The 17,436-nt window shown below is 51.2% G+C and overlaps 6 protein-coding genes across 6 annotated transcripts; 4 read left to right on the top strand and 2 right to left on the bottom strand.

The window, feature by feature from the left end:
* Positions 1 to 12: 12 nt before the first annotated feature.
* PEX2 (peroxisome assembly protein (Peroxin-2)) lies at positions 13 to 1,898 on the top strand. Its single transcript, XM_024908130.2, has one exon. It carries the CDS (start codon positions 238 to 240, stop codon positions 1,558 to 1,560), a length of 1,323 nt encoding a protein of 440 aa, XP_024760154.1. The 5' UTR covers positions 13 to 237; the 3' UTR covers positions 1,561 to 1,898.
* Positions 1,899 to 2,301: 403 nt separating this feature from the next.
* TrAFT101_005661 (uncharacterized protein) lies at positions 2,302 to 4,940 on the top strand. The gene is made up of 4 exons (XM_024905561.2): positions 2,302 to 2,949; positions 3,033 to 3,283; positions 3,351 to 3,989; positions 4,050 to 4,940. The coding sequence occupies exons 1-4, from the start codon at positions 2,539 to 2,541 to the stop codon at positions 4,624 to 4,626; spliced, it is 1,878 nt and encodes a 625-aa protein (XP_024760152.1). The 5' UTR covers positions 2,302 to 2,538; the 3' UTR covers positions 4,627 to 4,940.
* A 52-nt stretch (positions 4,941 to 4,992) lies between these two features.
* On the bottom strand, positions 4,993 to 8,218 carry TrAFT101_005660 (uncharacterized protein). Its single transcript, XM_024900259.2, has 3 exons — positions 7,433 to 8,218; positions 6,190 to 7,354; positions 4,993 to 6,123 (listed from the first exon to the last, which is right to left on the bottom strand). Exons 2-3 carry the CDS (start codon positions 6,780 to 6,782, stop codon positions 5,142 to 5,144), a joined length of 1,575 nt encoding a protein of 524 aa, XP_024760151.1. The 5' UTR covers positions 6,783 to 7,354; positions 7,433 to 8,218; the 3' UTR covers positions 4,993 to 5,141.
* Positions 8,219 to 9,450: 1,232 nt separating this feature from the next.
* On the top strand, positions 9,451 to 13,048 carry TrAFT101_005659 (uncharacterized protein). The gene is made up of 3 exons (XM_024900232.2): positions 9,451 to 10,056; positions 10,205 to 11,879; positions 12,038 to 13,048. The coding sequence occupies exons 1-3, from the start codon at positions 9,817 to 9,819 to the stop codon at positions 12,337 to 12,339; spliced, it is 2,217 nt and encodes a 738-aa protein (XP_024760149.2). The 5' UTR covers positions 9,451 to 9,816; the 3' UTR covers positions 12,340 to 13,048.
* A 2,379-nt stretch (positions 13,049 to 15,427) lies between these two features.
* TrAFT101_005658 (uncharacterized protein) lies at positions 15,428 to 15,727 on the top strand (the record flags this gene model as incomplete). Its single annotated transcript, XM_066127554.1, has 1 exon — positions 15,428 to 15,727. The coding sequence occupies one exon, from the start codon at positions 15,428 to 15,430 to the stop codon at positions 15,725 to 15,727; it is 300 nt and encodes a 99-aa protein (XP_065983665.1).
* Positions 15,728 to 15,846: 119 nt separating this feature from the next.
* TrAFT101_005657 (uncharacterized protein) lies at positions 15,847 to 16,308 on the bottom strand (the record flags this gene model as incomplete). Its single annotated transcript, XM_066127553.1, has 2 exons — positions 15,847 to 16,077; positions 16,267 to 16,308. 2 exons carry the CDS (start codon positions 16,306 to 16,308, stop codon positions 15,847 to 15,849), a joined length of 273 nt encoding a protein of 90 aa, XP_065983664.1.
* Positions 16,309 to 17,436: the final 1,128 nt, after the last annotated feature.

Raw genomic sequence — 17,436 nt, 5'->3', positions numbered from 1 at the left:
GCTGTGGAAGCTGGAACCGGCTGGTGGGCCCGACCTCGCACAGATCCACGAGCCGAAGCCACCCCAGCCAGACCTCGGCTCAGGCTGATTCGATCTAGCCGTTCAGCTTTCATAATCGGATCGCAGCGCCTCTCAACAGCCGCCGTCACTGCAATGCATCCTTGACAACACAACGGAGCGACACGACACAAGGCGACAAACAACGACAATCCATAACCGCAACTCAATGCCGACTTGATGAACGACTCGAGCTTCGTCCAGGCCCAGCAGCGCGTCGCTGCCCGACGACAGGCCCGCGAGGCCGAACACAGAGCCAGGACCGCGGCTCAGCGCGAAGCCTCTCGCGTGAACACGCAGCTGCAGCGTCTGCCATACCCGCTCAACCGCCTTGCCAATGCGTGGGACTCGGCTTCTTCCATAGAAAACACTCGGCCTGCGTTCCGTGTTGCGCAGGTCGATGCCGAGCTCTTGGATGAAGAGCTGCTGGAGCTCCTCAAGGGACAAGTCGGCGATGCCCTCAAGTACTATGCCGGCGGACATCTCAAGGATGACTGGTCTGCAGAGATCATGCTGGCGCTAAGGGCCATCCTTTTCAAGCTTACGGTCTGGGACAACGATGCGACGTACGGAGCGGCCCTGCAGAACCTCAAATACACCGACGCCAGAAAAGGGGGCCCTGTGCTGGCACCCCCGACGAAGCTACAGAAGTCGCTGTACGGCCTTGTCACAGTGTTTGGAAAATATGCATGGACTAGATGGGAAGACTGGCTCGTAGACCAGGACGATGGATACAGCGATCCCCCCCCTGTGGTGCAGAGGCTATCTCGATTGACGTCTGGGCTGACAACAGTCCACTCTGCCGCGGCATGCGTCTCCTTTCTCATATTCCTCTTCCGCGGACAGTATCGCACGATCCTCGACCGTGTTTTGCGGATGCGGCTTGCGCCTCCCACAAGCCACGTCAGCCGCGAAGTTTCCTTTGAATACCTCAACCGCCAGCTTGTCTGGCACGCCTTCACCGAATTCCTCCTCTTCGTTCTGCCATTGATTGGCATCAACCGTTGGAGGCGATGGCTGAGCCGCACCTGGCGGAAAACCAAAGATATTGTCAGCACAAAACAAGTTGGCGATACTGCGAGCGGCGAGTACGGCTTTTTGCCAGAAAGGACCTGTGCCATCTGTTACCAGGATCAGAACGCTGCGGCGTCGTCAGAATCAGAAATTATGGCGGCGGCAGCATCTAGCGGCGTGATCGGATCGGCGCAGACTGATGTTACCAACCCATACGAAGCCATTCCCTGCGGATGCATCTACTGCTTCGTCTGCATTGCGACGCGCCTGGACCGGGAAGAGGGCGAGGGCTGGACTTGTCTGAGGTGTGGAGAACACGTCAAAGAGTGCAAGCCGTGGAATGGAGACGTGCTCGAGCCTTCTCGTAAATCAACCTCGACGAAAACGGTTGCGTTTTCAGACGATGTGGTGGGAGGCTTCTCAGACGCAGACGATGCCTCAGTCATATCTAGAGAAGAAGCTGTTGGTGCGGAGTCATCGAGGCATTGAGAGATACACTTGCATCGCCTTTACTCAGCTGAGGATAGGCTTGGCTTATAGACAAGGGATCAACATGGGGAATGAGTTCGATTCTGGGATTTCTTTGTACTTGTATAATATGAAGCGCGAGATGGTTTTTTTTTTTTTTTTTTAGAAAGTTTGGAAACTGGGTGCAAAATTTGGACACATTTACAGCGTAGTAAGTATTGCTTGTTTCGTTATACTCATGAAGTCAACAGCAACAAAGGGCCTGACCTTCTAGATTGGCTCCTATTCATAATAATACGCGATATGGGACAAAATAAAGTAAATACATAGACTCTTAAGAAAGAAACCATTGTGAGGTGTCTTGACTTACTTGCACTGGATACAGGTAGGTATAAACGAGCGTCCACTGCCTGCCTGGCGGCAAGCTTGAGAGCTCAGTCAGCAGGCTCTGGTAACCTTACCGAGGTGTGGAATCACAGCATCTTCGTCCGCTAAATTGCCCGCCAGCTTAGTGCTCTTGCTGTAGCGCTGTTAGTGATGTCATTACCGGCACACCGCCTGGTGGCTCCAGGTGGCTTCAGGGGTCCTTCGGCGGCAACCGCGTCATTCTGCCGCCCAGCTGTGCAGCAGTTAGTGCCAATGCCACTGACCTTTGCGCTGCGGATGGCCTGGATGCGCAGATTAGAGACAGCTTCGCAGTCCAACCACGAGCTGCGGCCTGTTTCCCCCATCATGCAGCTGCAGGGATGCCCCTCCGCGCACGAGACCCTGCTGTAGGTCATCTATACATATTGGCCTTTGTTCTCATGTGAGCGAATCGCATCCCGATCTGATCGCCTGTTGTCTCAAGCGCCGCATCGCACGACCGCGCTCGAGCCGCCGAGAGCTGTTTTGGTTGTGTAAACCGGCAAAGATCCAACCTCGAGAAGAGAGGCTCAAGGACGAGCAGCGTCGCTCGCCTCGCGCCTCTTTCTCTCTTGTGCATCCTGCGTGTTTGCCATGCCCACCTTCTTTCAGTTCACCCAAGGCACTGAATCGCGCGTGCGGCCTACAGACTCATCGCCGTTGCTTGGTCGCTACCGAGCGGTGCCTCCCCGCCCTGGCATCGGACAACGTCGACCGAGCAGTCCGTTGGGCTTGCTGTCCAGCCACTATGAAAACGGCCGTGACAGTATACATGTTGGATATGGAGCGCTGATTGTGGCCGAGATCGAAGCGGCGCGCCTGGGCTCTCTAGGCAACTCTGGCATCCGAGATGACGAGGCTCTGGCTGGCATGTCGAGATGGGAGCGGCTGTGGCAGGGATACTTCATCGACCTCTTTGTTGATCCAAGACCGTCGGCGGTGAAGCGCGTGGTGGACAGGTGGTGGAGTCGGTATGGACTGCTGGTTTTTCTGCCCGCGGCACTGGTATGTTACCACGAGTACTCTTCAAATAGGCGGCGGGTGAGCGCTTTTGCAGTTGCGCTGAGGCTGACGCTTGTGTAACTTAGGCCGTTGCCTGGTGCGCAGTTCCCTTCCCGCAGTACTCGTTCCCGGACGATGGCGACGATGGCGACGGCGAGAGCAGCGTTTGGCTGCGACTTACACGAACTGTGGCGACATTTGACAGCAAGACACCGGGTCACGGTGCGGCCCGCGTGCAGGTCAACTTTTGGTTCTTCCTGTTTGTTTACTATGGCTTCTACAACCTCAGCGCGTTGATCTGGATAACCAAAGTTTTTAACCTTTACAGATTGAACTGGTAGGTGGTAGCTGTTCCCATGGAGTGGCCATGCAGCTTCAGCTTGACTGACAAAACTCGTCATTAGGTGGCCGCGGTCTTTTGGATTTCCAGTCACAGTCTTTCTCTTAGCTATCCTGTCTCTCGCAGTACCCATCCCCTTGTACTTCATCCCTTGTACTCGCTTTCTCACTGCCCACAATACAGCATGGGTCTCGTGGACATTCATCATCATGGCCATGCCTGTCGCCATCGCTTTTCTTATTCTCATGACAAACGAACGACACATTGGGCTACGGCACTCTTTATCGGAAACACAGCGCATCTTCACAACCTCATGGTGGACAGGAGAGCCCGACTCATTCCCCAACCGAGAACGCCGGCGCCGCGATTTCCCAGACGATCTTTGGGAGCAGGATGTCTTGAGGGTCTTGCCTCCTTCAGGGCCAACCAGGGTGACACTGCGACGGCGATGGCTGCCAGCAAGCTTTGTGAGGTTTCTGTGGTTCTGCGTGGCGCTCTTCATCGGGCTGATGGCCTATGTTCTGGGAGAAGCGTATGCTGAAATTTATCTCCGGACGTTGCCGCACAATAACTTTGAAACTATTATATACGTCTACGGCTGGGTGGTAACAGTGCATTTGTTGGATGCCCTGACAGGGTGGGTTTTGGGTATCAAGGAAGGCGAGCGGGTAGGGAGCTATCCTTTAAGTTGGGTCTTTAAGCTGTTTGTCTCCCCTTTGTAGCTTTGAATGCGACGGAACCTGCCACTGACACGCTTGACCAGATATTTCATGTTAACCTATCAGACCTACGTCCGAGCTCTGTACGCCCGGCTTCGCTCGCCGTCGCAATTCATCATTCTTCAAATCTTCTCCTCCACGGGGCTGGTCATCATCTCGCCCATTATGATGACCCGCCTCTTTCACAAGATACTCACAATTCTAGGCCTTAGTGGGCTGACCTACGAGACTTATCAAAAACTGCAAACTCGAAACCTCTTCATCCGCTTTCTGGCCGAAAATACGTCCATGGCCACCTTCCTGGGGAGCATCTTGGTGCTCCATTTTGGTGCGAATAAAGAAGTGTATCCATATTTTGCCTTTGACAAGGCCGAGGATGAAACTCTTCAATATGACTTTAACCTCACGTTTTATGCTTCCATGGTTACGTGGGGTTGTGAGCTGGTGGCTAGTCTTGTCGTTCGAGGGCTGATTGCTCTTTTCTTCAGCATTGACGTTGGGTTGGAGGGTAAGTTGGATCTTGCCGTCTGGCCAGAACTGCTGCCTACGAGCGTGGCTGTGATTCTTCACGTTTTGCAGAATATGCTATTCTCGATTATACGTTTACAGTTTCGGACATGAGAACTTCTTCCATTTGGCGGGTAGGAAGTTAATTCGTGTGGGCGAGGAAGACCAAATTGTTTGAAACGGATTTGCTAAAGTTTATTGTGTATCATTGACTTCATTAAGCATGCGATTGATAAACCGGATAGATTTGTGTTCATTTTTTCTTCCTTTACAGCTACTTTGTCGCCTTTTCTCCTTTTCTCTCCTTTGCTGCTAACACAATAGTAGCCTGATACCCACTCAACGTTTATATAGCATTCGTTCTCTTATATATCATATGCTCAATTCTTGAAGTTTGGGAATAGAAAAAAAAATACAGATGTTTTCCGAATGCTCACGATTTTTAAGAATCAAGTGAAGCAATAAAAAAAAAAGGGTCAATGTGAATGTAGAGCGCTTTTTCAATTAATTCAAACCAGCTCGTAGGTGATTAAGTAAAAGTACAATAGAATATCCGCTCACTTTGTTTGACTTTTGTCTCTTGACGCATTTCATCAAAACAAGGAAAAAACAAAAGAGAACCCAATATACTAATTTTTGAATGTAATGGTCTTTGTTCTCACCCACTCATCGAGTCCAGCCGTTGCGTTGAAGCGCCCAAACCCACTCGACTTGGTTCCTCCATGGGGCAGAACTGCTTCATCGTGGACGGTCATGTCATTAATGTGTACTGCCCCGGACTCGATCCCCCTTGCGAAGCGAAGTCCCCTCTTGAGATCCTCAGTGAAGACGGCAGACGTCAGGCCGTACTCGGTATCGTTTGCCAGCTCCAGGGCCTGCTCTTCCGTCTCGACCTCGTAAAGGGCTACCGTTGGGCCAAAGGTCTCTGTCTTGTAAATGTCCATGTCGGGCGTCACGTTGTCAAGAAGGACAGGTCGCAATTCAGCTTTGCGCGCCTCGCTAACGCTGACGTCTCCGAGAAGCACCGTCGCGCCTTTCGAAGTGGCATCTTCGACGAGAGCCTTGTTACGCTTCACGGCCGTTTCGTTGATAAGGATAGCACCAGGGCCGTTGGAAGGGTACAGCTCGTTCACGGCGGCTTTCAGCTTCTCCTGGAACTGGGCTTTGACGTTTTTGTGGACAATGATGCGCTCGGTGGCCATGCAGGTCTGGCCGCCGTGGAACAAGGCGCCGAATGCGCATTTCTTGGCAGCCAAATCCAGATCTGCATCCTCCCACACGATGGCGGGCGCTTTGCCTCCAAGTTCGAGGAGGACCGGCTTGAGGTGTTCGCCAGCAAGTCTTCCGATGGCCTTTCCGACGTTGGTGCTGCCCGTGAAATTGACTTTCCTCACGAGGGGGTTGGCAATCAGTGCTGCTGTGACCTCAGCCGCACTCTCCCTATCGTGTGCAATCATGTTCATGACGCCGTTGGGCAGACCGGCCTCGTGGAAGATGGATATCAGAGCAAACATGGTGCGGGGCGCAAGCTCTGAAGCTTTCAGGATGGCGGTATTTCCTGCAGCAACAGGGCCGACCATAGAACGAGCAGGCAAGATATAAGTAGCGTTCCTAGTTTTCAGGTTGTGAGATGAGGCGGGTCAGGAAGGCTCTTTGTGAAAAGGGGCGGCGGCTTACCAAGGGGCTACAGACAGAACGACGCCATAAGGCTCTCGAAGGACAATTCCGCTTGTGTCAGGATCCATCAGCGTAGGGAACGAGCCTTCTATGGATGAGATGCGACCAGCGGCATCTCTGGTCAGGTCAGCCGCTGTGTTGATGTTGAAAAGAGCCCATGGCGCAGCAGCTCCCGTCTCGCTTGACATAATCTGGGCCAGTTCATCGCCCTTCTTTTCAATGAGGTCGGCAGCCTTGAGGAAGATGTCACGACGATGCGACGGCGTTGACCTTCTCCATGTCTTGAAAGCCTCGGCTGCGGCATCGACCGCGGCATCTGCATCCTCGACAGAGGCAGATCCGCATCGATGCGTCACCTCGCCAGTGACAGGAGACACAACGTCGAAACTCTTCTTGGCATAGTAGTTGTTGCCGTTGATGATGAAAGGTACTGTCGGCGTATTGTCGGTCTCGGACCACGTCTTACCTGCGGCCCGGCTTTGTTGGTTGCGAGTTGCAATAGAGTGAAAAGAAGGCCCTTGTCTAAGCGCAAAGCCGTTGACGTGGCGCAAAACAAAGCGCGGGCGCAACAACGATGCCTGTCGTAGCGACATGTTGATAAAATGTTTTCTTTTCTTTTCTGCTCTATGCTCGTGTGCAGCTATATTATGCTCGTTTACTCCAACTTGGTGATTATATATTTTTGTCTCTTAACTTCGACGAGCGACAGAGTTTTGAAGGTTGGCGATCTACAATGGTCTGTGCGGGGTCAATTTCGACGATCCAGTTACGAGAAAATTGGTAATGTCCGCTGTGACTGAGACACTGAGCAAGGCCAGGATCCTTTCCACTTCTCCGAATATTGGAGGAAGTCTCTTTTGAGTAACAACTGCTGTAGTTGATAGACCCTTGTAGAACGTTGCGCAACCGAACGTTGCGCAACCGAAAGAAAAGGGTTACATCGAGTTTCTCTTGGCATTAGTCGGTAACTGTGGGGATTTCCGAAGGAAAGCTGGAGTTATGAGTCGTTCAATGATTGCATGATTCGTTCGGTAATCTGCGAGTCGACATATCCATTTCGGCGGCCATAGTTGCTTGTTTTGTTCGTTTCCTCATTTCCACTGTTCCAGCTTATCCGGCTCTAGGAACGGCTGAGACACTGTTGCGGTGTTTATCCGGATGACTTCTAGAAGAGTGTGTAAGTGACTGAGCATTGTGCACATGAATCTGTCTACTGAGGAAACGCGGTTAACGCAGCACCAACCAGGCTCCGGCAACGTGCCAGGAAGAACAAATTGAACTTCGGATTTCGTTTTGGGCGGTTCTATGCGAACCCCGTGATCAGGCACCGGCCTCAGCACTCTTTTAACTGGTGGTGGTGGCGTTGGTTTGTGATTCATCTTGATGACTCAATGTAGCGAACAGCGTCACTTTTCATCAAACAGGCGGGCCAATGAGGTCTTAAAATAACAGCACCAAAGGGGTCAAGGATGAGGTCTGCCTTATCATAACCCCACGCTTCCAGGAGAAAAAAGAGGAAAGCCGGGACGAACTAGAGATGCCGGTTTAGAGTTGCGCCAGTAGAGGCCCGAGACAGGCTACAGTCGATCCGCCAGTGTCTTACGTTTCCGATAAGCGATACGCTTGCCCAAAGCTAATCTCACGTTTATTAGGCACAAGACGATACGGTCTGTGCAATTCGCCGATGTGTCTGAGGCGGTGTCAAAATACCCACGTTGGGCTGCTGAGACAGGCTCTGGATTTGCCTGGTGAGATGGGGCGGGAATGAGGTTAAAAGCAATCTCAGGGGGCTGACTCCAGCTGGCCGGCACTACTCCGTATCTGGCAGATACAGCACAATTCCACGTGGAATGGAATGTTTAGGTTGTTTTGCCGGGGGAAAAAAGGAGATGCTTTGTTGGGAGATATACGTGTACAAACGATTTACTATATATAACACGGCAAGCATGGGTGAAAGGTACATGTATCAGTCAGTACCTACAGTAGTGTCATGATATGATATCACTGATGGCATCGAACGATAACTGGACTGCGCGCCTTAGGTAAGCTGTTATAAACCGGGTAAAAGACGGAATAACGCTGAGTACGAATTACGATAAAAGAATAAGGCACATATGCACAGGCATGTGGTGGCGTTTTGCATTTGAAAACATGAAGTAATTCTGTTGCCCATCAGAGCCAGTCAAGTCATAGGGTCTTAGTTACTACTAGTTAGCAGCATGGCAAAAAGGCAAAAAGGGCGTCTCGTATGTGCTTGGTTCATGTCACGAGCAGCAGTACATACATAGTAATAGTTGTAGGGAGCCTAGTATGGCTATTAGTATAGCCGCCGTTGTTTCTAACGTCAATGCAAGTCTACATTACACGTACATAGCATGTAGTATGTAGTCAGAAACATCAGAATGCTATCTGGCTTGATTTGTGTTTTTTATTGCTCATGCTCCAGCTCTGCTCGTTCCCCGTACTAGTATCTACTGTAGCACCTCCTGCTAATACTATAGCCTGCTAGTTCGACTGATCCTTCGAATTACATGCTTGGGCTTGTGTGTTCCGCTCCTCTGGCGCCTTACTGGGACATTTAGTCTAGTAGACAAACTCAGTAGCTCCGCGGCCGTTCTCCGTGCAGCGGCATTAGCAGCTGCACCTTGCCATGAGCCCGACACCCTCCACTGCCAGCCGGCCAATCAGCAGCCGCAATGGCTCGCCATGTCCACAGTCACAGTTTGACGACAACCCCGCTTCTGAATAATTCAGTCGAGCGCCGATTGGCTCATGGCCGCAGCCAGGGCTCGCTGGCCCGCTGTGGCTGCCACTTCTCTCCATGTGCTCCGCACCCTGCAGCATCGTCGGGTCCGTTTCTGGGCTTCCTTGGACACGGCCTGCAGATGGCGATTGGGGCGTCGTGAGCACTTGCATACGGAGGCGTCTGATGCTGGTACACCGGTTGCAGCAGGTGCAGAGCCAAGAGGCATTGCGACTGCACACGACCTCAGCGACGGGCAACGAGCACCGGTGGCTGGAGCGCGCACCGTCCCTGGGGTGGCGCAAACGGTGCTTGCAGGTTCTGGGCACAGGCGCTGGCCGTGCTGAGCTACAGCGCCGTGCCGTGTCGTGCTTGTGCTGTGGTTGCCAGCGGTGGGGCCGGCCACGGTTGGAAAAAAATAATCACGGAGACTGCAGCTGGCTGTATGTACATAGTAAGCCCGCCAGCGGCTGGGCCACCATGCCTTAGTGAGCAGCCGCCAGCAAGGTACCGTCGACTTTTCGCCAGGCGGCTACGACTTTTCCCTCCGCCATCACCAAAAAAGTGTCGGCCGTGCTGTATCCTCGTCCGCACTCGGCCTCAGCATCAGCCATTCTCCCCTCGTCCTGTTTCTTGTTCTGGCCGACGGCCCCGTTGCATCACCTCCAGCGCATCGCATCTGCCGCTGCTCCATCTCGCCGCAGCCTCGCGCAAAGCGCTCCCTCCCCCAGGCGCCGCCAAGTTGAATATCGCCTCTCTCCCAGCCGCGCCCCTCCATCCATTGATTGCCCTGATAACACCGGCCAGCAGCCTGCTGCCAGGACCGTCTCTTGGCTAGCCGACAGGCAGACTGAACACCCTCACGGGCAGCCACGCAGACAGGCATGGATGGCTCACCGGGCCTTGGTCGTGGGGCCGCCTCGATGAGCCCGACCAGCCCTGCCAGCTCCCGCCTGGGCAACGGAATGCCCAAGCGCAAGAGAAGCAACGGCATGGGGGGCCTCGAGAGCAGCCCCGGCAGCATCAACGAAGACGACCACGGCGACCATCATGAACACGGCGAGCACGATAAGAAGCGCCAGCCGGGCGTCAAGCGGGCGTGCAACGAGTGTCGCCAGCAGAAAGTGAGTCAGCCCCTCCGACCTTGGCATCTCCCCCACCATCTTTTTTTCAACACCGTTCCAGTACACCTCGGCGGCTTGAGGGGCCCGGCCTCTTCCCGGCCATTGCTTTGTCTGGTGGCTAATTCGTGGTGCAATTGCTGCGCAACAGTTGCGGTGTAATGTCGTCCAGGAACCGTTCCAGAGCTGCTCGCGGTGCAACCGTCTGAAGCTCGAATGTAAGATCGAATCAAACTTCAAGCGCATCGGGAAGCGATCCAAGCACGCCGAGATGGAGAAGGAGATTGACCGTCTGCGGCGTAACATTGCCCGGGCACAGGCTCAAGGCTACATTTTGGAGGACGACGAGACTCTCAACTCCCCCATGGCGCCGAGCACCGCGACTTACTCTCACACGCGAAATCCTTCCTTGATGGGGTCCGACGAAGCTGTATCCTCGCTCTTGCATCTGAAGAGAGGAGGCTCGTACAGCATGCCGCGCTTCTCACACGAGCTGGAAGGAGTCCAGCTGACTGACGAAGGGGTCACCAACCTGTTCAACGAATTCTTCGCCTTCTACCATCCTTTCCTCCCGTTCTTGAATCCCCAGCAGTCTCCGGACGTCTATCACCAACAACACCCTCTCCTTTTCTGGTCCATTGTCGCTGTTGCTGCGCGCCGTTTCAGTCCCGCCAACTGCCCGAACCTCATCTCCAACCTGTCGGGACCCCTAACTCGATTCCTGTGGACCACCATCGGCGAAGTACCTAGCAACTACTACGTCGTCAAGGCCATGTGCTTGCTCTGTGCCTGGCCGCTGCCTACGAGCACAACCTCGTCTGACCCGACCCACATCCTGTGCGGTGTCATGATGAAGACGGCGACTGGAATCGGATTGCATCGCCCCAACCACATCCAAGATTTCTCGCGAACATCCGTCGATCTGAACAAGGAGCAGCTTGCTGACCGTGTGACCACATGGGCGGTATGCAACATCGTGGCTCAAAATATCGGCACAGGCTACGGCCAACCTGCGTCCTCGCTGTATGACTGGACACTGGCCCTTCGACCAGGCGACGACCCGGCCTTGCACCTATCTCCCGAATTGGAGGCCCGCCTCCAGATCGAAAGATTCTGTGACAAGGTCTCCAAGGAGATGTACAGTAACGCCAGCGATCCCCGAGGAGTTGCCGGAGACGAGCATCGGGCAATGCTCATGAGGGTATACCGGCGCGAATACTCGGAGCTATATGCATCCATCATGTCCCAGCAGCTGGGCCCGATTGTGAATCTGCATTTGCGGGCCGCTGCCCTTCACATGAGACTGGCGGGATTTTTCGATTCTAGTAAGACACCCGGCTATCTAGATGACTTGCTGGGTCTGTGGCGGGCGACTGTCAGCTTTCTGGATGATTTATTAGAGGTAGACAAGGTCACCTCTCCGCGCGACAACATCGGCGGCGCCTTTTTGCTCTATGCGACCAACTACATGCAACAGATGTTGGTAGCTGCCGCCTTTACCTTGCTTAAATTGATGAGGTCTTTCTTCTCCAAGACGATTGACTTTCAGCGTGGGCGAAATCTCTTCCACCGCTCCATCCAAGCCATCCGAGCTACCAGCGTGGTGTCCAATGATTTGCAATGGCGTTTGGCCGAACTAATGGTGCAGATGTGGAACGGCGCCCGTTTGGATCAGAAGAACTACAACCAGGAAGACGATACCCCCATCCAGGTCGACGACAGCCTACAGCTCAAAGTACGATGCCGCCACAGTATGAGCCTTGTTTTCGATTCCGTTTGGCGATGGAGGGAGGAGTATCAAGCTTTGGGCAGAGGATCGCTCGAAGGTAAGAGATACGCTTCGACCTGTGGGTACACCAGCTGCAATTCAAACCTGCAGGATTTCCCCCTTTTCTTTTGTTCTCGACTCTTTTCTTGTTTAAACGAGGAGCCAGTCTTTTTTTCAATCATGGCTGAAATGAATGCTAACATGTCTGCTGTACAGCCGCCTTAAAACATCCTACGAACCCGGATTCGGCCAATGAGTCCTCAGCCGCGTCTTCGCAACTTGACAGCACGTTGATGCCATCACACACTCTTCCCACGCCCAACAACATGCTCACTGCGAATGGTGTACTAACACCAGGCGCCCCAGGCTTGACTGCCCCTACAACCGCACCGACCAGCATCATTGGAAATATGAGCTACGGCGACACCACTTATGACTTTTTCGATCCCCAGCATTGGATGCTGGATGGCCTCCTTGATTTCAACTATTCGTTTGTACCCCCTCTCGAAGGTGCATAGAGTGCCCAGGCTAGCTCTGAGGGGTCGGGAACCTAAATCCATGAGTCGGTCTATCTCTTTTTCTTCTCTTTCATTTACTCCTAGTATTTCCTTTCCTCAATTCCGGAGACCCTGTCCTAAATAGCACGTTTGCAGAGACGACAGAGAAGACCGCTAGTATTAGACCGGATTGATTTCGTGCTGTGAACAACCAGATTGCAAAAATGATATTTCATCGTGCTATTTCATGGAAAGGAGGGGGGAAGATTTCATAAGTGAGTTTGCGTTTTTATACCAGAGTGCCTTGCTATTACGTTTGAGTGTTGTTTCCTTTTTTCTCCTTTGCGGCATTTCATTTTAGGACCGGGGAATGCCGCGTAGACGTTTTTCTCGCGGATACTATACCCAGGTCTTTTCTTATCTTATCTCATCTTTTTCTTATATATATATATATACATATATATACGGCTACGGGAGTGTTACGTTTATATGTTTGCAACGAGATTTTTCCTATCTACTTTACTTCTCGCGAAAATTCTGGGGGCTAAGGCATTCATTGGATCTCGGGCTTTTTTTCTCTATCATTCTTTTCTCTCTTTTTCTTTTCTTTTCATTTTCGTTTTTCATACATACACTTTGGAAAATGGGTTCTGGCTGTGGCATACAGACGTATGGACAGATATGTAGGTAGTAGTATAATGAATAACTGTATATTGTATGGATTCTGGCGCTTTCGCTGTTAAACTCGATATATCTTGGTAATTATCGTGGTTGTGTATGTTGATGCCGCTTCCCCATCCGAAGGCTACCCTAGAAGCGCGTATGCTTTTTTTTTTTTTAAAAAAAAAACAGCGTTCTTTCACCAAGAGCATCTCCCTGTGCTAAATTAAAGGGGAAATTACTATCAGTTATGTCAAAGAATAGAGAAAGATTTTTGTTCGGATAGTCTTGTTGTAGCAGCGCCATTTAAAAACCCGACCGTATCGACTAAAAAAATCGCTCGTCCACGCATCGTGAAATTTCAAGAAAAGAGTCAAGAGTGATTACACCCATAATTGAAGAACAACGAAGTGTTTAAATCAAGCCGGAATGATAGGAGTATAGCATACAAGAAAACATTATATACATATATTTAGTATATATAGAACAAAAAACGGATCTCAATGTGAAACCCAGCGCATAGAGTAATCTCAACAGACAGCATGATCAAACAAACAAGAAGCCTTTTCTGTCATGAACCTTCGTAATGCGAACAGTCTCGCGTCACTTTCAAACAAGTTTAGAACTCTTATTTCACAAGACCTCGAATTTCCTTACCTGCTAGATTATAGCCGTACAAGAATGCCCGCTTACATATGCAAAAAGGCATAGGAGAGTGAGAGAATTTTACTCTTGCACGCCACCCATACTACCAACTGACTCATGTTCACGGACAGATCCCGAACTGTCTAGCTGTCAAAGAATGAGAAATCTATTCCATTGGAAATCCTCAAGTGCTACATCTATAATAATACCGATACGGAGCCCTTCTTTTTTTTTTCTTGGTGACTGCTATGAGGAAGAAGAAGGGGGGGGGGGGGGGGAGGAGTAGCAAAAGCCAGCAAGAAAGCAAGATTGAATACTCTCGAAGTGTACGGGATAGCAATTCTAATCCCATTTGGTGTCTCAAGCCCAATACTTCTCCTAACCTATGGCAAAAGAACAAGAAAACGAAAAGAGGAAAGCAAGGGAGGTTATGCAGCTACTACTAACTAATTTTGGGCTTTGAATATTTCCATGATACGGAAAGAAATTATTAGCAGTTATCGACATTCCAATGAGAAGAAATGGACATATTACCGCACAAGAGTAACGATATTTCCTCACAGGACGCTAAATCAGTTTCTGCTGTTGGTCAGCCTGCTCTAAGAAAAGGGGCGGTCAAGTATGATTTTTTATTGCCTTATTTGAGCAATTACAAGAATTAGATTAAAACCAAGGCCAATCAGCTCCAAATGAAGCGGGTAATAAGAGAGTATGAATGCGCCTAAAGAACTTTATTACTCAAGCACCCGCAATCGTGTTGGTTTCCAAATTGCTTGTCATCTACTCCTCTCCCACATTTTTCTTTTTTTCCATTTTAACCGTTCCTGCTCCCAAAAGAGTCGATCCAAGCTTGTCTGGACCCTTTCTTACCTTCTATTTCAAGTAAGATTAAGTATGCGCCCGTTGGTCGTTGCTCTTTCGCCTCACCGCAGTGTTATGCGTGCTCATAACCAACCCTTTTACGTTTTGCCCCAATCTCTTCGTATTCTCTTCTCCAGCAGCTAAGAAGGATCTGTTGTTATGTTAGTCCTTGTGCCAACACTCAGATAACGGGAGGAACGGATAATGCCGCCAACAGAGTGAGCATCTTCCCTCTTCTGCATATAGCATACTGGCCAGATGCCGTTGTGATTTAGCTGCCGTCCCTGAGCTCGAGCTCGAGCTTGTAGCAGAGAAAAGACCTCTAGGACTCTTCCTCCCGATTTGAAAATGGCTGTGTCGTGGCGTGTCGTTGCGCTTGGCCGCTCACATGGGCCTCGTCTGGGCCGCGACAAGTGGCCGGCCCCAGGCGGCCCAAAAAGCGACCGCGATGGCGTATTCTCGCAGAGAGAGATAGTAGTAGACATATAAAGAAAGAAAGGCGCAATTTTGATTCTCCCTCTTTCCCCCCCTCCCACAGCTTGAAATCTGCCTTGATTGAGGCGCGGATCTTGGTCGGAACCGGATGACAGCTGGGGCTATCGCTCATGATCAAATGAGCATCTAGCTAGCAAACCATCCCACGCATCTGGGGTCGGGACCAGCAAATTTGCCATTTCGATCCAGCATTGTCAATGGACAGTGAGCTATTGCCTCTCCATCCCAAGATAAACTAGCTGGCCAAAGAGGTTCACACGCCCCTCTCCTCACTCCTTGCAGTACCTGATGGATGTTTTACTTCCCCCTAAGTCTTCTTTTTCAAGCTCATACGGAGTACATTCCGCTTGATACCGCTTGATAAACTGACTAAAAAGACGAAAAAGCCTCGGCCACATTGTGGCATGGAATACGAAGACCGGGTTTGATTTGCCTAAGTGGAGAGAGAATGGGGAGGGGGGCGTGCTGGCCTCCAAGTCTCAAAACGATCGAAGGACTAATTCGTGTTGTCAACCAACAGCAGCAAAAGAGCCCCGTCTCCATTCCTCACCAGAAGGGGGTAAAATGTAGAGACGAAAAACAAATGAAGGAAAAGAGGAAATCTCGGACTTGGGAGATCCGCGAAGAAGCCAACACGATCGATGGGGGTTTTAAGATTCGGCCTGATCTAGCGGAGACATTTGGATGGCAAGAAGTCGACGTTTGTATTCGAACTGCCGGCGGAGTCGTCGAACGCGACCCATCCTGAGATCCGGAGATCTACGAGAGATGGCGAAGTTGGTACCATCGTTCCGCTGGCTCCCGCGTGCTAAGCTTGTGAGGTGAACATTGAGGATATGATCTTTTTCGGCAATACTAAATAGGCATTTACAAATTCTCCCAGAGCCCGGTTTTCGAGGAGTCTTTTGTTTTTGGGATAACGCCACCGGAGCGCGAAAAACAGCCAACTTCTTGAACCGAGGGTGTGTCCGCGCGATATACGGAGCCTGCAATGATTGTGTCTTCACCGGAAACAGGCAGCACTGGATAAGTCTTGACTCTCAGGTACTCCCGGTTATTTGCCTTCTCATCATCATGGAGGTGAGTAGATACCTGTCGCTGATGAACTTGTCAAATTATTACGGATAGATGATGTGGCTAGCCAAGAAATAGACTGGTGACGAATGAGGAGAAGAGAAAAGGAGAAAAGAGCCATGATCATGCCTCTACTTGTAAGGTAATACAAGCAGCGTGAGGAAGATAGGCAAAAACCACTAAAAATCGATGATTTCAAGACGCATTGCTCACCCTGTGTCTCTTGATGCTGCTCTTCTCGCTTGGCACTTCCATGCTAGGATTAGGCCACTGGCTTTGCGCAGAATATGGCGTTCTCTCTGGCCCCCCTTTCCTTAGACGCCCCTGGGTATCTATAGATGCACACATGGCCGGCATTTGATGACTCGTTTCGGACATCTGTCATAACCGTCTCCCCCTTCTGTCTTTGGGATCACCTGCCCAGTATGGGTGTGTGTGTATTATATGATCATCATCGAGAGGACGGACCATATTTGATGGGCTTGAATACAGTTTCGGGCATGATGACATCCGCTGGCATGATCAGCAAAAGAACGTGGCTCTTTTGCAAGCAGCTAAGGCACGCGGGGGATGTGCAATGGGTGCTTGGGCTAAACATCCGCTATTGGAGTCGGCCTTGCGATAGGAAGAGAATTTGGCTTATCATTCCATTATAATGAAGGATATTTGTCGGTACGGAAGAGTTTCACCCCCTCCTTCAGGCCGAATCTCAAGACGAGGGCTTTATTCAAGGGGAGTGATGCAGCTTGTTTCTTCGCTCGCTATTGGTTGCTTCGGCCGTATAATGTTTGCAACTATCTCATACACTTGCATGGAGAGAGCCAATACGTGTGCATTGCCAGCATCACATTAGCCAATGCCAAGCCATGAACAGAACTGTCCCCAGGTGGGCTGCAAAAGTCGGCAATAACGGTGCGGCTTTTAGCCCGCGTGCTCCGTGAGAAATATGAACAGCACGCGCCTTGGAGGCTAGACCCCAGAAGATTTGCAGCTAAGAGATAGGGCATAGAGTGAGCTAGCGAAACTTGAGCCGCTCATGGAGGAGAGAAATGCCAGGATGGGCTCCTGGTTAGGGCACGGATGAAGTGCGGGAGAGGGCGTGGTGTTAGGGAGGCAAGTTATTCTCGTGCGTTCACGCTCTTATCCCGCATTCGGGCAGTCGACAGTGGCAACAGAAGTGCCACGGCCATTATACCCCTACGGGTGGACAAGAGGCTGTGAAAAATCAAGGGGCTAATGGAGCCAAGATGCTGTTCTAAGGCAGTAAAGAACCCTGTATCCGGCATCATCCCAGTGGCCATTGTCTCCACGCGCATGGAGATGGAGGGAGCGAGCTAGAGTACTAATGCGAGGAAAAGTATCTGTACCGTCACATAACCTGTG

The sequence above is a fragment of the Trichoderma asperellum genome, chromosome 3, assembly GCF_020647865.1.
Source record: "Trichoderma asperellum chromosome 3, complete sequence".
NCBI classification, from domain to species: Eukaryota; Fungi; Ascomycota; class Sordariomycetes; order Hypocreales; family Hypocreaceae; genus Trichoderma; species Trichoderma asperellum.
This window is presented reverse-complemented; position numbering and strand designations above follow the sequence as displayed.

Excerpts from the sequence above, each read along its gene's own strand:
- PEX2 (XM_024908130.2), top strand. The coding sequence starts at position 238 with ATGAACGACTCGAGCTTCGTCCAGGCCCAGCAGCGCGTCGCTGCCCGA.
- TrAFT101_005661 (XM_024905561.2), top strand. The coding sequence starts at position 2,539 with ATGCCCACCTTCTTTCAGTTCACCCAAGGCACTGAATCGCGCGTGCGG. Across the intron at positions 2,950-3,032 it reads TTTTTCTGCCCGCGGCACTG|GCCGTTGCCTGGTGCGCAGT; the intron begins GTATGTTACCAC and ends TGTGTAACTTAG. Across the intron at positions 3,284-3,350 it reads AACCTTTACAGATTGAACTG|GTGGCCGCGGTCTTTTGGAT; the intron begins GTAGGTGGTAGC and ends ACTCGTCATTAG.
- TrAFT101_005660 (XM_024900259.2), bottom strand. The coding sequence starts at position 6,782 with ATGTCGCTACGACAGGCATCGTTGTTGCGCCCGCGCTTTGTTTTGCGC. Across the intron at positions 6,124-6,189 it reads GTTCTGTCTGTAGCCCCTTG|GAACGCTACTTATATCTTGC; the intron begins GTAAGCCGCCGC and ends CCTGAAAACTAG.
- TrAFT101_005659 (XM_024900232.2), top strand. The coding sequence starts at position 9,817 with ATGGATGGCTCACCGGGCCTTGGTCGTGGGGCCGCCTCGATGAGCCCG. Across the intron at positions 10,057-10,204 it reads ACGAGTGTCGCCAGCAGAAA|TTGCGGTGTAATGTCGTCCA; the intron begins GTGAGTCAGCCC and ends GCTGCGCAACAG. Across the intron at positions 11,880-12,037 it reads GGGCAGAGGATCGCTCGAAG|CCGCCTTAAAACATCCTACG; the intron begins GTAAGAGATACG and ends TCTGCTGTACAG.